This window comes from Phoxinus phoxinus (assembly GCF_949152265.1).
Source record: "Phoxinus phoxinus genome assembly, chromosome: 1".
In the NCBI taxonomy this organism is placed as follows: domain Eukaryota; kingdom Metazoa; phylum Chordata; class Actinopteri; order Cypriniformes; family Leuciscidae; genus Phoxinus; species Phoxinus phoxinus.
The window spans coordinates 23900866-23914797 of record NC_136876.1 but is presented as its reverse complement, the minus strand read 5'-3'; the positions used below and the strand labels follow the sequence as shown (position 1 = coordinate 23914797).

The window sequence follows — 13932 nt, the reverse complement described above, 5'->3', positions numbered from 1 at the left end:
TTGAAGTTTGCGGATTTTCCTTTCTAGCAAGTAGGAGTGATTACAGAATGCTTTAGGAAGGGAGAGGGGAAACTGCTGTTGCTCCACTTACACATAAAGCTTGGTACTGTGTCTTTTGTTCAAGTATTTTTGTTTGCAGAGAAAAAAAACAGACAAAACAAAACTGGTCAAAATTTGTCTGAAATGTAATTAAGCAATTTCCCAATCAGAGTTTCGATGCTGTTGTTCCAAATATCAGCTCGGCTGGCATGAAACTCCTCAAAAAATCATGCTATATATTATCAATAATGATTATTATATTCATTTTATTATACATTTAGATACGATTTTTCAACAGATCTTTTCTCACACGCATACAAAAAAGAAAAACAAAATCTCAAGTTCATATCCAGTTCTTCTTTATTGACAAAAAAAAAAGACAATCACAGCTTCACTGGCTGCTTTTACTTGGTATAGTTAATTTCTCCAAGACTAAATGGACTGCCTTTGACATCTAGCAAGCAAACACGGTTTCTTCAAGAGCCATAGTATGTGCATGTTGTAAACTCAATTATAAACAACAATCAAAAAACCCAGACCTGGGCACTGCAAGGAAGAGATTCATACGGTTAACAGCTTAGATGTGTATTTGTCTTTAATTGTCCTAAGACAACAGAAAAATACACACACACACACAACAAAAAAAACGGCAACCCAGTTCAAGACCAACTAAAATATAACTACTCTTTACTTGTGTTTGCAAAGGAATGAAAAGATCTGCAATAAATCTGGCTATTCTGGGGGACTGTGCAGCTATTATTCTGATATGCTTTATGAGGAAATTCTCCTCTCTGCATGACAGAAGATTGTAAAACGGCATACAATGGAGCTTGCTTTGCTGCATTTGAAATTAGGTCCCTTTGTATGAAAACTGTTTTAGAAATGTGTTTAACAAAGGATAAAAGATACATAAAATAAAATAAACGAATAATTTAACAGGGAAATTAGGGAAACTTTAATGATATTGTGCATTGATTAAAGAGTATGTACACATTTATGAGGCTTTTACGACAAAAAACAAGATGTTCATACTCCTGTGTGCTCTATGGTAACAGCACTTGAGTTTGTATTATTACATTATCAAGTGTTTAAGAGTAATGCAATCGTTGCAAATATGTTATGCAGTTCTAGTTCAGATTATTTTCAGCTCAGCTTCTACTAAAAACTTCTAGCTTACTTTCTTGAAATGTATTCCATTAATGTATTGATGTAGAACACCTGAGAAATGTAGAGCCTTACAAAGTCACAGTGTTCACACAAATCATAAAATCTCACGCAAAATCTGATTGGCTCCTGTTGTTTAGAGGTGTGGCAGTTGGGGAAAGGAGAGAATGTGGGTGTGGTTTAGTCTTCAAACTTGCCCTCCAGAATGCTGTCAAAGGTGAAAGGCATGAACTTGAAGCCTTGTCCAGTGTAGAATTTATTCTGAAACTCCACCCTACAGAAATAAAGTGGGAAACAAAGTCAGTGAAAATTACAGTTCTGGATGAAATTAAATGATAAAATGTGTTTATTTTCTAGCACCACATTTCAATTACTACGATAAAACCTGTTGGAAAGCATCTTTTGCAGCGATTTTTGTGTGAGCATATCAGTGAACACCCCTGACCACTCGGTGAGTTTCACGTCTTTGTAAACGAAATTTTAATGCGTTTTAGAAAGGATTATTCCAGTGCACTTATGCAGCCATTGTGCTACCACAGAAACCGAAAATTCTCGGGCCAGAAGCATGTGTCCAAATTTCAATCTTAACCGTTCTATTTCATCAGAAACGATCTGAAAACAGGGCTTTAAGTGTAAAATACCGAACTTGTCCTTTAATCTTTGTGTGTACAGAATAAGACTAAGCACTTAAAATAATCAATACTACGTTATTTTTTTCTGCAGTGTGCATGTAGCCATTGATAGGGGGCAACTAAAAGTCATTTGCTCTTAAAACGGTTTAACTGTAATTTATAAAGGCAAGCATAGTGTGTGTGTGTGTGTGTGTGTACGTACCAGTGCAATCTAAGAGCATGAAGGAAGGCAGACAGGCCTTCCATGATCAACAGAATAAACACTGTCAGTGTAGCAAAGAAGGCAAAGATGATTGACAGGGCAAAGGATCCACCAATATTCCTAGAAGAGAGGCCCATGTGCATCACCATTGACCACAAGACCTCAGAGAGCTCTGTAAGAAAAGAGAAACACATTTTAAGAAAAACATTGTAAACAATTACTTTATTTCTCTACATTGCATTTTAAGAGGAAAAGCATGCAAGTAAATGTGTAGAGGGTTCCCATTCATGACTTTCCCATTCATTACTTGTTGGAATGGGATTTTATGAATTAATTCATAACTGGAGGAAGGAGTTTACTTCTTTTACAGGGGCTTAAATGACCAAAGTCTTTGCCTACGGCTAAGTTTATAAAGTAGAGCTGAGCAAAAAACAAAAAAATCTTATATTCACTGCAGAAATTTTCATTTATTTCTCAGGCCCAGATATGACCAGGTTTCAGTTTGTATTTAATACAATAAATGTGCATGTGTGTGTGCATTACTTACGTGCATGGGCCAGACTCAACGCCCAAAGTCGTAGATAAGAGGCAGTGTTTGAGATGCAGCCTAAGCAGTATTCTATTGTGTGAATGGCCTGATGCACTGCTTCATCTGCAAAATTAAACTAAAGAGAGAGAGAAAGAGAGCAATAAGACCAATTCAGACAGATGAAAACGCATGAATCTAATCCCACTCCCAGCTCAATCACAGCTTGATTAACAGCCCTGGATCTCATGGTCATAAGAACAGAATCACAGCGCAGGGCCTTTCCGATCATCAGCATCATTTTGAGTGATTTAAATCAGAATCACGCTCCAGCACGGCTCACCAGATCGTTCCCATGTAATGATGACGGCTAAAACTAAGGAAAATGGACGTCTAGAAAATAATCTATCTAGTTGTGCTGGAAAAGAACCGAACACCAAAAACAAAAAGGAGACTACCAACACTGAAACCTGCAGGGATACACACAAGCCGCAGAGCAAGAGGATTATACGGGAGATGGCGCACATACACACAAACACAATCACACACCCACACACAAATGTAAAAAATGAGTCGAGAAGGCTGTCTGCTCTTACCACTTCTTCTTCTGACTGCTTGAAATGTAATCAGAGACATGCACAGACAGACACACAGGGTTAAAATAGGGTTAATGACAGAGTTAGAATCTGATGAAGAGACAGTGGGGGAAAAACTGTTAAGTTCACAGAAAATGCAAAGATCTAATGACCGACACATTTATTTTCCGTCACAGCTAAATACAGTGGCCCCAAAAAGTATTCAGACACTTAAGCCACACTAATACAAATGCATGAATGCCTTAAATACTATAAATCAAACAAATTGGCATTTATTTTAAAGAAACACAGCACACTTAAAAGTACACATTTCAGAAAAAAAGACTTGTTAGGTTTAACATAACAGAGTTGATTTAAAAAAAAAGAAAATTGTCTGGGCAATTTGTCAAAATTGGAAAATTGAACTACACTCTACTGGCACATTTTTGTGAATTTGAGGGAGGAATTAATTTGTGATGAATTAATACATCCTCTAAAATCATATTGATACTGTATGTAATTGCAAAATAGTTGGGGAATTTAAGCTGTTTACGAGAAAAGGTCTAGCGTCATTTGTTTGCAGATACCACTAAATTCATACATTTTTAAGTGCGGCTTCAGTAACCAAATACTTTTGCAGGGTCACTGTACACACCAAAACGAGAGATATCTGACTTCAGTCTCCCGTAAATTGTGTCTGACTGCGTTTTACTGACAGGCCTGTTTGGAGCGGAAAGAGGAAGATTAATAGCACTAATGTACTGAAATGACTGCATCTCAAACCTTAAAATAAAGCAGGTAATTGTATAAATAGTTTACTATCTTCCTCCATTTTATTCTCAGAGAAGAGAAGCGCAATTAGTCGGGTGCGTGTTTGTTTAGTGTTTTGAGACTGGTTTCCCTGGGATACAGTGGTCAGGGGGAGAGATAGTGCTTTTAAAAGTGGAAGACCCAGTTTAGACCAGCGCTGGTATGCAGATCACAGATCCAGTGATACACAGAAAGGAATGCCCACTGCCAACTGCAGCAGTTTTTGGTACCCTGGTGTAGCTTGTCACCGTGTGGGTGGTAACAGTTGCACATAGACTATTATGAAGAAGATCAATTTAATTACGTTACAATAAAATGTTAAGCTATTCTCAGAATCAAAAGATGTCATCACACAGAGTGTCGGACAAAAAACCCGACCCAAACAATTATCCAAATAAATATGCTCTTGGGTCGGCAGAAGAGGAGTCATTCTATAGAAAGACTGATGTAGCATTAGTTTGTGAAGTCTAACAATAAAGCATCTTGGTAAAATAAAAAGGACACAAGCATGGGTAATCTATTTAATTAGTACGACAAAAAGTATTATTTCTATGTTATTCTATAGCCTAGTTGAGAGAGAGAGACATCGTCCAAAAAAGAGAATCTTCCCTTACCTCAGGTTCTTCGTCTAAGTTTTGGGAAAGCTGGTCATGTTGGATGATCTCAGCTTCATCGTCTGTGGGGCCGTTACCCACACGGATTCCCCCAAAGTTTTGTGTTCCCTGCAGCAAAAGTCACACTAGGTCATAGCTGAGCCATTATATAATAATCTAGCATATCGGTTATCAGGGTTCTCGCGCTAGCTGACCAATGAATTTACACGATTTTCTCATTACATTTTCATGAGTTATTCAGTCATTTATGATAGAATTTGTAGTGATTGCACTCAAAAATACTTTTTAGCTGAAGAAATACTTTAGAACTGAGCATAATTAAAATAAATACACTATAGCTCTTTTTTTTTTTTTTAAATAATACTTTTAATGAGCTAGGACAAAATTGATTTGATTTCAACTGAGAGTAAAGACACTTATATGAAATACACAAAAATATATATTTCAAATAAATGTTCTTTTGAACTTTCTATGCATCAAATAGTGCTCAAAATGAATCAGTTTCCACAAATATATCATGCAGCACTGTTTTCAATATGATAATAATAAGAAATGTTTCTTGAGCAGCAAATCAGCATATTAGACAGACATCTGTGTGGACATTATGTTGAAGAGCTTGCCGACTGATGTAGCAATGATATTTCATGTTTACAATCTAAACACATCCCACAAACGTCTCACTCTGGATATGGAAATTACAAGATGAAAACACAAAATCTAAAAATAAACTGGGTATGTAAGAATCTTGAATGTGGTGTGCGTGTGTCTCAAACAGGTCCTTACCAGGTGTCTTCTCCAGAGGTATTGCCTGCGCATTACTAGGGTCTTTATTATAAGCATACATGGTACACAGGCGAGAGCTATAACAACTAGCAGACACTGAATTACCATCTACAGAGACAGAGAAAGAGAGAGACAAAACATCAGTTTTAAATGTCACACCATCTCACCTGCCACATAAAATGATTAAATCAGTATGTGTCGGTAATGTGTACCTGTCCCGTGTATAACGGTTTGTTAGTGGGATCGTTGTAGCTGAAGAGGCACATGTTGATGAAGGCTATTAGAAGACTGGGGGCATCTTTTGAGGTCTTGGCATCATATGCCAACCACTTATAAAAAATGAGCAGCATCAGGTAGCCAAACAGACTGATCATGAAGACTATCTCAGGAATAAAACCCAGAAAGATGTTCAGAGGTTTGTTGAAGTACCTTCAAACATAGACAAACAAACTTAAATTAGCATACAATATAAATTTAAATATAGATCTATTGAGAGTAATAATGAACAAGTGCATACAGGTGATTGAAAAGACTGAGAATAATTCCAAACATCATGTGGATGACTCCCACAATTATTGACATCTTCATCTTGAAGGAGTTCAGAAACGTCAGTTTGTTGGTGGCAATGTTCCAGATCTGTGAGAGGAGAAAGTAAAAAACCTTTAAAAGGACTGAATTTACATTATCTTTGCTACAGAACCGTTTAGAAACTAGGTGCTTACTGGATCAATGCCAATTGGATAGGGTCCATTAAACACTTTTGGCACAGCAGGGTTCAGCTGTAAAATCCGGTTTTCCTGCAGTGTTTTAAACCTGAATGAGATGATGGAAAATTCCATGTTAAAAATAGTCAAATTAATAGCTATGCATGAAGATCTGACCTGAACGATATTTAAAGGGGTGGTAAAGTATGATTTCACTTTTCTAACTTTAGTTAGTGTGTAATGTTGCTGTTTGAGCACAAACAACATCTGCAAAGTTACAACGCTCAAAGTTCAAAGCAAAGGAAGATATTTGCTTTTAAAGAAAAGGACAACAAACGGCCGGTAGGGACTACACGACATTCATCCCGGGTTAGTGACATCAGCAAGCCTAAAATGTACATAAACCCCGCCCTCAGGAACACACAGTCCATGTTGAGAAGAGGAAGAGTTGTTGTAGTCGAGCACATATGTGAGTCCGCTCAAACTTTAGCATCCATCTTTTCACATGCAATAGGAAGTCACTCTGTGTGCATCTTACAACAGTTCCTATACGAGCTATTTATAGATTACCATGACAGAATATCCTAATTGAAGATAGTTAACTCCACATCAGCAACATAAATTCATCAACTAACCATTCAGAGACGTCCTCCTGTTGCATTCTACATGTTGTCACTTCTTCTTGAGTCTCTCCATCTTTGTCTGACTCCGTTTTAACATTAAAGGCAGAACAGTTTCTGTCATTTTAGGTTGTCTGCGTGAGGTAATCGCAGCTGCTAACCAGGGCCGGATTAACCATTAGGGCAACTGGGCAATTGCCCAGGGGCCCTGGGCACCGTCAAATGTTATGTCAAATATTATGATTAAAATGTCTCCACGATCTGCTTTTAAAGAAATATCGTAGGATCGCGCATTCTATCAGTTTGCAGTTCTGGCGCCTCCGTCTCAACATACTACAGCGCGACGTATATTCACATGAAATGCAGAGGAACGGGACACTGTAGTTCATAAAAATTAATTATTTGCATGTGCTTTAAAGCCTTGCCGGTTAAACATGTCATTCGCTGCTGATGAGCTGTTCTAACGGGCGCTTTTCTGAGCGCAATAACGTTACACCCGCCGACGCGCACATGCACTAAAGCCTGTCTAACAGCGCCTGTTACTGGACTAAGTTATCTTTCGAGTCTTATTGCTCTAATACTGTCAAATACACACAAGGTTTACATAAACAAAGTTGGTTATGTCTAAAGTGAAAGAACAGTAGAAAAAAAAATAAGAAAAAAAATCTGCTTGTCAAATGCGTGTATATTAGATTCGTCGCGGGCAGATCTTAAAGAGACAGTAGCCCTAATAGTAAACATGCAGCCGCTTGTCCTTAAAGGGATAGTTACCCAAAAATAAAAATGATGTCATTATTTACTCACTCACTCTAATGTTGTTCCATACATGTATTAATTTATTTCTTGTGCTGAACACAAAAGAAGATATTTTGAGGAGTGTGGCTAACCGGGCGGTTGCTGGTCCCCATTGACCATAGGAAAAAACTATTATGGAAGTCACTGGGGTACATCAACTGTTTGGTTACCCACATTCCTCCAAATAACTTTTATTTTCAACAGAAGAGGGAGACTTATTTGGGTTTGAAACGGCTTGAGAGAGTAGGCTAAATGATGACAATTAAAAATTTCCCTGTTAATAAAACAACAAAATACAAAGAGCAAATCCCTCACTCTTGACTGAGAACTTTAAAAGTAGCTTTAATTAGAATCAATGTACAATTTATACAGTGTCTATGTTGTGTTTTATTTGTATATTTCATATCATTTAATGACTTTCTTCAATGCTGTTAAACATATTGTAGCTGAAAAAATAAATATGTTTATTTCATTCGTATATTAAGTTAAGAAAGGGGGGGGGGGGGGGGGTTCCTACAAGTCATTGTGCCCAGGGGCCTCTGAACTCTTAATCCGGCCCTGCTGCTAACACACATGAGCTCTTGAAACCCCGCCATCTGCAGCAGCTCATTTGCATTTAAAGGGCCAGACACAAAACGGTGCATTTTCTCAAACCCTCAAAAAATGACAAATTTAACATGATATATAAAAATATCTGTGTGGTATTTTGTGCTAAAACTTCACACACACACTCTGGGGACATCAGAGAACTATTTTTCCTGTGAAAATGGCATTTTACCACCCCTTTAAATATTAAAATATATTCAAACCAAGTGGCTGATTATGAGTTACAAAGTTTTTGTAAAATCAAAGGGTTGGAACGAACAACTTACGTCCAGTTGTCTCCTTTCTCTCCAAACATGTGTTTGACGCTCCAGCCTGAGCCAAAGACATTGAGGGATTTGGAGAAACAGTCGTTGTAGATAATCCCAGTGTACACTGAAAATAGTCCCATCAGGAGAATAATGTAACGTCCCGCAAATACCATGTTAAACATCTAGAGAGAGGGGGGGGGGGGGGGGGGGGGAGAGAGAGAGAGAGAGAGAGAGAGAGAGAGAGAGAGAGAGAGAGAGAGAGAGAGAGAGAGAGAGAGAGAGAGAGAGAGAGAGAGAGAGAGAGAGAGAGAGAGAGAGAGAGAGAGAGAGAACTGATTTGTGATGGTCCAAATTTTCACATATGTATAATAGACAAAGAAATTATATTTTAAATAATGTTTGTAAAATTACATCTTTTTACCAAGTACTATCAAGAAATAAAAAATAAATACAGATCCCAGTATTATTTTTTAATTTAATTATACTTATAAATATAAATAAATTATAATTGAATAACTATAACCATTTAAAAGCCACAATTTAGGCCTAAACCAGCAATTTTTGAACTACGTTTTTTTTTTATTGATCATAAACAAAAGAAAATTATCTTATAACAACTTTTAACTTGAACTTAAAACAATCATCTCATTAATACTAATTGTCACATTTAGCTTTGCCCTTGAATTAACCCACAATTTTTCACGTCAATAATTAGATTTTCATGCTAAATTAATAAAATTACTAGTTTAACACAATTATGCTCAATATTTTCTATATTCAGGACCTATATATACACATAAAGGCTATATGACATGAACAATATTTGATATGAATAAGGACAAACATCAATAATGAGATGGGTGCATAAATGAATTGGTGGATGGATACCTCATTGTCGTTTTTCTGGGCAATTAATCGGCTTTCACGCAGTACCAGATAAAGTGCAGCACAGGTCATGAGTACACCGTGACCCAGATCGCCAAACATGACCGCAAACAGGAAGGGGAAGGTGATGATGGTGTATGGAGCTGAGCACATGAACACAAAAATGGATATTGTGACTCTTACAGAAAATACGTATGCTGATCTGAAGCCCATTTTAATCACTGCAGAGGACTTTGGGACTTGCGACGAGACTAAAGGTTAAAGTTCAGGGTTACCTGGGTTGATCTCCCGGTAGTTGCTGATGCCGTAGGCATCGACGATGTTCTGAAAGCCAGAGGTGAACTTGTTGGTTTTGTTGAAGGTGGGTGGGGTCTGCTTGGTCTGCATTCTGTTCAGGATGGAGGGAACAGTGGATCCACTTTTCTCCTGCAAGAAATAGTGGAATTGAACACAAACAGCAATGCATAAAAATAAAAATGCTCCAGTTTGCTTCCCAGTAAATAGTGGTGCAGTTGTATGAATGCCCATATTTATAAACGTTTCACTTTTTTTGCAACTCTACATTGCATTTATGTAACACTACATTATGCAAGTGTTAATATATCTGTGAAAACAGTGTCACTCGTTTGCATAAATTTGAAATAGATTCTGTATATCCTAAACTGAACTTGAGTATTAGGTGAAGTCTAAGTAAGTGCATGTGGAGGCAATGTGTAAGACAGCTGATATTAATAGCTGCTAGTTAAATAAGGCATGAGGAAGAATGCCATATGTAAGGACAGGCTTTGAACTAGCACGCAAGCACAATCCCTCACATTTCAACACACTGCCTACATGGACTTAACACTATTACACTTCTAGTTTAGGTTCAGAAGGAAGCTACTTTTTTGTTACTAAACACAAATTTACAAATGAGTCCATCTGTAGGTTGCTGCCACTGTATAAACTATGTATAACCTTGTTTTAACCCTATAAAGACAGAGAGGCAGACAGAAGAACAGAAGGTGAATTTGTGTGAGCAGTTAATCCTCTTACGATGTGACTATTACGAGGTTAACATTGCAATGACCTTTGACCCTTACACTACAACCTCTCATCGCAGGGATTACAGGTATTACACCCACCCTGCCCTCACTGTCTTGCTGTAAGGCGTGAGAATCCGGACCTCAAGGGGCATCCTTAACTCGCGCACACACCTTCTGCTGTGAGTAACTATGAGAATCTAGAATCTATCAAGGGATCTTCAGCGCACATACTATATCATCCTGAGACCAACCAATTCATTGTAGGTCATGCGTAACACGCATGTTCTAGTGCATTTTTGTCTGTTTACACAAACTGTATAAAAATCAGCAAATAAATACTATATTAACAAATCACTCTATAATATCTGCCATAAAAAAAGAACAGAACATGCAGTGTATTCAAGTTTGGTTCATGTAGGTTTAGTGGAAGTTCAGATTTCTGTTCCAACTTGCTGACACAATCCTTCTGACTTAATGCACTGTATGCATTCAAAGGACAAGGAGTCTTTTAAATATATTTCATCTTTTTAGTGAAAAAGATGTATGTATTTCCCAGTTAATTTAGTTTAAAAAATTATTATAAATTTATAATTTACTATTTACTACTGATATAAAACACATACAAGCATTCTCTCTTTCTTTTGCAACGCACTACAAACTGAGGGAGTGGATGACCATTGATAATCTCGCCCATCGTTTTATAGGGTTTTTTTTTCAACAGGGCAGAGCAGAAGTGATTGACAGAGTCCATTTGTGGCACTATGGGAGGAGGATCAGATTTCAGCTGCTCTTGACCACAGGAAATTTCAAACTTTGATCTGAGGGGTCTCATGACTCAATGTAAAAACATCTGAGCATTCCGTCCTAACACTTAGTCCCCTGTGTGCATGTGTCTGTGTCCTGGGATAACACAAGCTAAAGTCATGTTTACAAAGTGTGAGTCATTGAATGTGATGACAAGAACAAATAGGCTACTCCTTAGAGACAACACGCGTGTGGTGATGATAATATATGTGATCTAACATACAAATGTTAAATGGACTAAATTCATATGTACAGAACAAACCCATACAATCTCAAAATAAATATTCCAGGCTGAGGAACACATTCAACTGGAAAACAGGGTAACTGCAAGTTTAAAATACACACAACATGTTTTATTCAATATATAGATATATATTGAAATTAGTTTATACTAATATATCAATCCATACATTAGAGGTCAATCGATATTGGTTTTTGCTTATACGATAATATGCTTAAAGAAAAGAAATAAACATATTATTGTGCTGATAATATACTATATAATGAATGTTTTAAATAATGTTCTAAGTGTTTTCTTCCTGTTACAGGGCGGCTCAGAAAGCTGCTGGCTACTGTAAATAAATAAATATAAAAATAAATGAATAAAAAGGACTATCGCTTCAATATGTCCCGCAAAAATGTTTTATTTTAACAGGATGTCAATAATAACCCATTAAGCCATATCATGTTGTCAAAAGTAATGAGCCTACTGTATATTATTCCTCAAATTAGTCTAAATACGTGACACAGGTCAATTGTAACAATTACGATGCAGATTTGAGATCAGATATCAAAATAAAATGACACTGAATGTTTTCCTACTGTAAAGGGAATTCAATTATTCTAGCAGGCCCCTGATAGATCAATGATGATGTGCTCATTACAGAGAAATTTAAATGTAATGAATTATATCGAGGTAAAGTTTTGTTGCAATTTGATTTGGTGGATTCAGTTATACTGGGTAACAGCCTGAAGAATCAGATGCCAACCTCCTCTGGCTCAAGATTTCAGGATGTTTATTAAAAATTAGGTGTGTAACAATATTCAAACCGAACCGAAAAACTCTCATGGCGTACCAAATGGCCCACGCCCTCTGCTGCACCGCCCCAGCCCTGGCCCCTTGTTGAGGTTGACCTTACTTTACAAAACAAATTTTTCTTCTTTGACATTTGAATAAATAGTAATTAGGGATGTAACAGTACATGTATTCGTCAGACTCGACAGAGACACAATTTGATCGGTTAACCACTGTTTAATAAAAAAAAAGAAGCAATATTATGTTTAGTTTTCTCCCCCTTGCTGTACCGAACCGTGACTTCAAAACCGAAACCGGCAGTTTTGTGTACGTTACACCCCTAATAAAAACATCAAACAATGTGTGCGTGTGTGTCCTCACCGTGCCCCGACGGAGCGCAAACTGAATGGAGTCTAGATCTGACACAGGGCACCAGATCTCAGCGATCAGACACTTCTGAGTGACATCGATGTTGCAGAGGTTCAGAGTGTGATAAATGGCTTTCATCTTCCGGACCTTGATGAACCACACTCGGACAGTCTTGGCAGCCGCCTGTAAAACACGCTGCCTGTGATCCTCCGTCTGATTCAGCACCTAGAACACAAAGCACAGAGGAAGAGGAGGGATCAAAACAGGAAATGTGAGATCACTGGACAGAGGTAATATGGTCACAATTAGAGCTGAAAGAGCAGTGGTTGGGTTGAAACCTGAATCTCGGTAGATTGCTGTCGAGTGTCTGACATTGCATGTCACTCTTTCAAACATGTGATGCCGTGTTTCTCATTAATTGCCTAGACTCTTGCGGCCCACCATAGTCTAATCTGTGCCGTCAGTTTTATAATAAATAAAAAATACTTTTAAACTTCTCATAAGACATAAAAGTTTCTAACGTTGTTTTGCGCCATTGCTTTGGCAAAGTATCTGTCAAATGATCTAAAATATAAAGCGCAATATGACTTTGTGTCCTTATCAAATCGCAAAAGACTGCGATTAAATTTAGTGAGTATATAGCCTGTTTGTGCTGTGTTTCAAAGCGATGATCCAGTGTTTTCCACGTCTCAGTGAACTCCATCTTTGCATGTGCTGTGAGTTTAGCTTGCATTTGGGAATGTAGTGGGCATCATTATTATGCATTATTTATGTTCACATGTGCATAATTTCCAACATTTTGTGGGAAGGTGAGTCCCCTTTAAATGCAAAGATCGCCAGGGGCCCCAGATTATTGTTGAGCAACATTCACTGCAAGTTAAAACATCACACTCTTACTTGATTTGGACAACCTAGTATCATTAGAAAGATTTAAGACTCCAGCTTCGATATTTGACCACTGTTTAGGATAAAACTCGTTTGCAGTGATATTAATTTCTTAATTTATGTCAGGAGTCCAAAATAATCCATCTGTAATTTTTTATATTCTGAACAGAATAACAAAACGCATTCATATTCAGTCACGTCTGCTCCGGTTTATTTGTGTTCACATAGCTTCACTGAACATCCTTCATTAGGGCTTTTAGTCCAAAAGTGCTCATATCTGGAAATATTGATATATTTACTTCATTGTTTTTATAGACAGAATAATTTCTATTAATTTTCTATTAACACTTCCACGGTCAGTTCCATATACATGAAACCCAGAGAAATGTTTCTACACGTGAAACATGAAGTTATAAACACACGATTAGATGGCAAATGATATTATGTGATTTTTATGCGATTTGGCTTATTTTCATTACAATAAAGGTAAGTGGGTACAGGGAATTTTATAAAGGGCTATAAATAACATATTTCAACAATATAATATGACCAAAAGCCACATTAGATCGCAATTGGAAATGATTGCAAACACTCTTTGGTGGTTTACAGTGAGTTTTGAGTAAAAGCACAG

The 13932-nt window shown here is 37.2% G+C and overlaps 1 protein-coding gene across 9 annotated transcripts in view; it reads right to left on the bottom strand.

Annotated features, from left to right (window-relative positions):
* Positions 1 to 376: 376 nt before the first annotated feature.
* Positions 377 to 13932, bottom strand: part of atp6v0a1a (ATPase H+ transporting V0 subunit a1a) — a 34231-nt gene continuing 20675 nt past the window's right edge. For 4 of the 9 annotated variants that reach the window (XM_079630691.1, XM_079630694.1, XM_079630692.1 and 1 more), the window contains 12 exons: positions 12429 to 12641; positions 9479 to 9629; positions 9207 to 9346; positions 8337 to 8500; positions 6068 to 6158; positions 5863 to 5981; positions 5558 to 5774; positions 5346 to 5453; positions 4563 to 4670; positions 2585 to 2702; positions 2038 to 2209; positions 377 to 1477 (listed from right to left, as the gene is read on the bottom strand). In XM_079630691.1, coding sequence (XP_079486817.1) covers positions 1384 to 1477; positions 2038 to 2209; positions 2585 to 2702; positions 4563 to 4670; positions 5346 to 5453; positions 5558 to 5774; positions 5863 to 5981; positions 6068 to 6158; positions 8337 to 8500; positions 9207 to 9346; positions 9479 to 9629; positions 12429 to 12641 — 1695 coding nt within the window. In that variant the 3' untranslated portion in view covers positions 377 to 1383. Of the gene's footprint in view, positions 1478 to 2037; positions 2210 to 2584; positions 2703 to 3159; positions 3178 to 4562; positions 4671 to 5345; positions 5454 to 5557; positions 5775 to 5862; positions 5982 to 6067; positions 6159 to 8336; positions 8501 to 9206; positions 9347 to 9478; positions 9630 to 12428; positions 12642 to 13932 lie in introns of all 9 variants that reach the window. The other 5 variants (XM_079630688.1, XM_079630693.1, XM_079630689.1 and 2 more) reach the window with 3 other exon arrangements.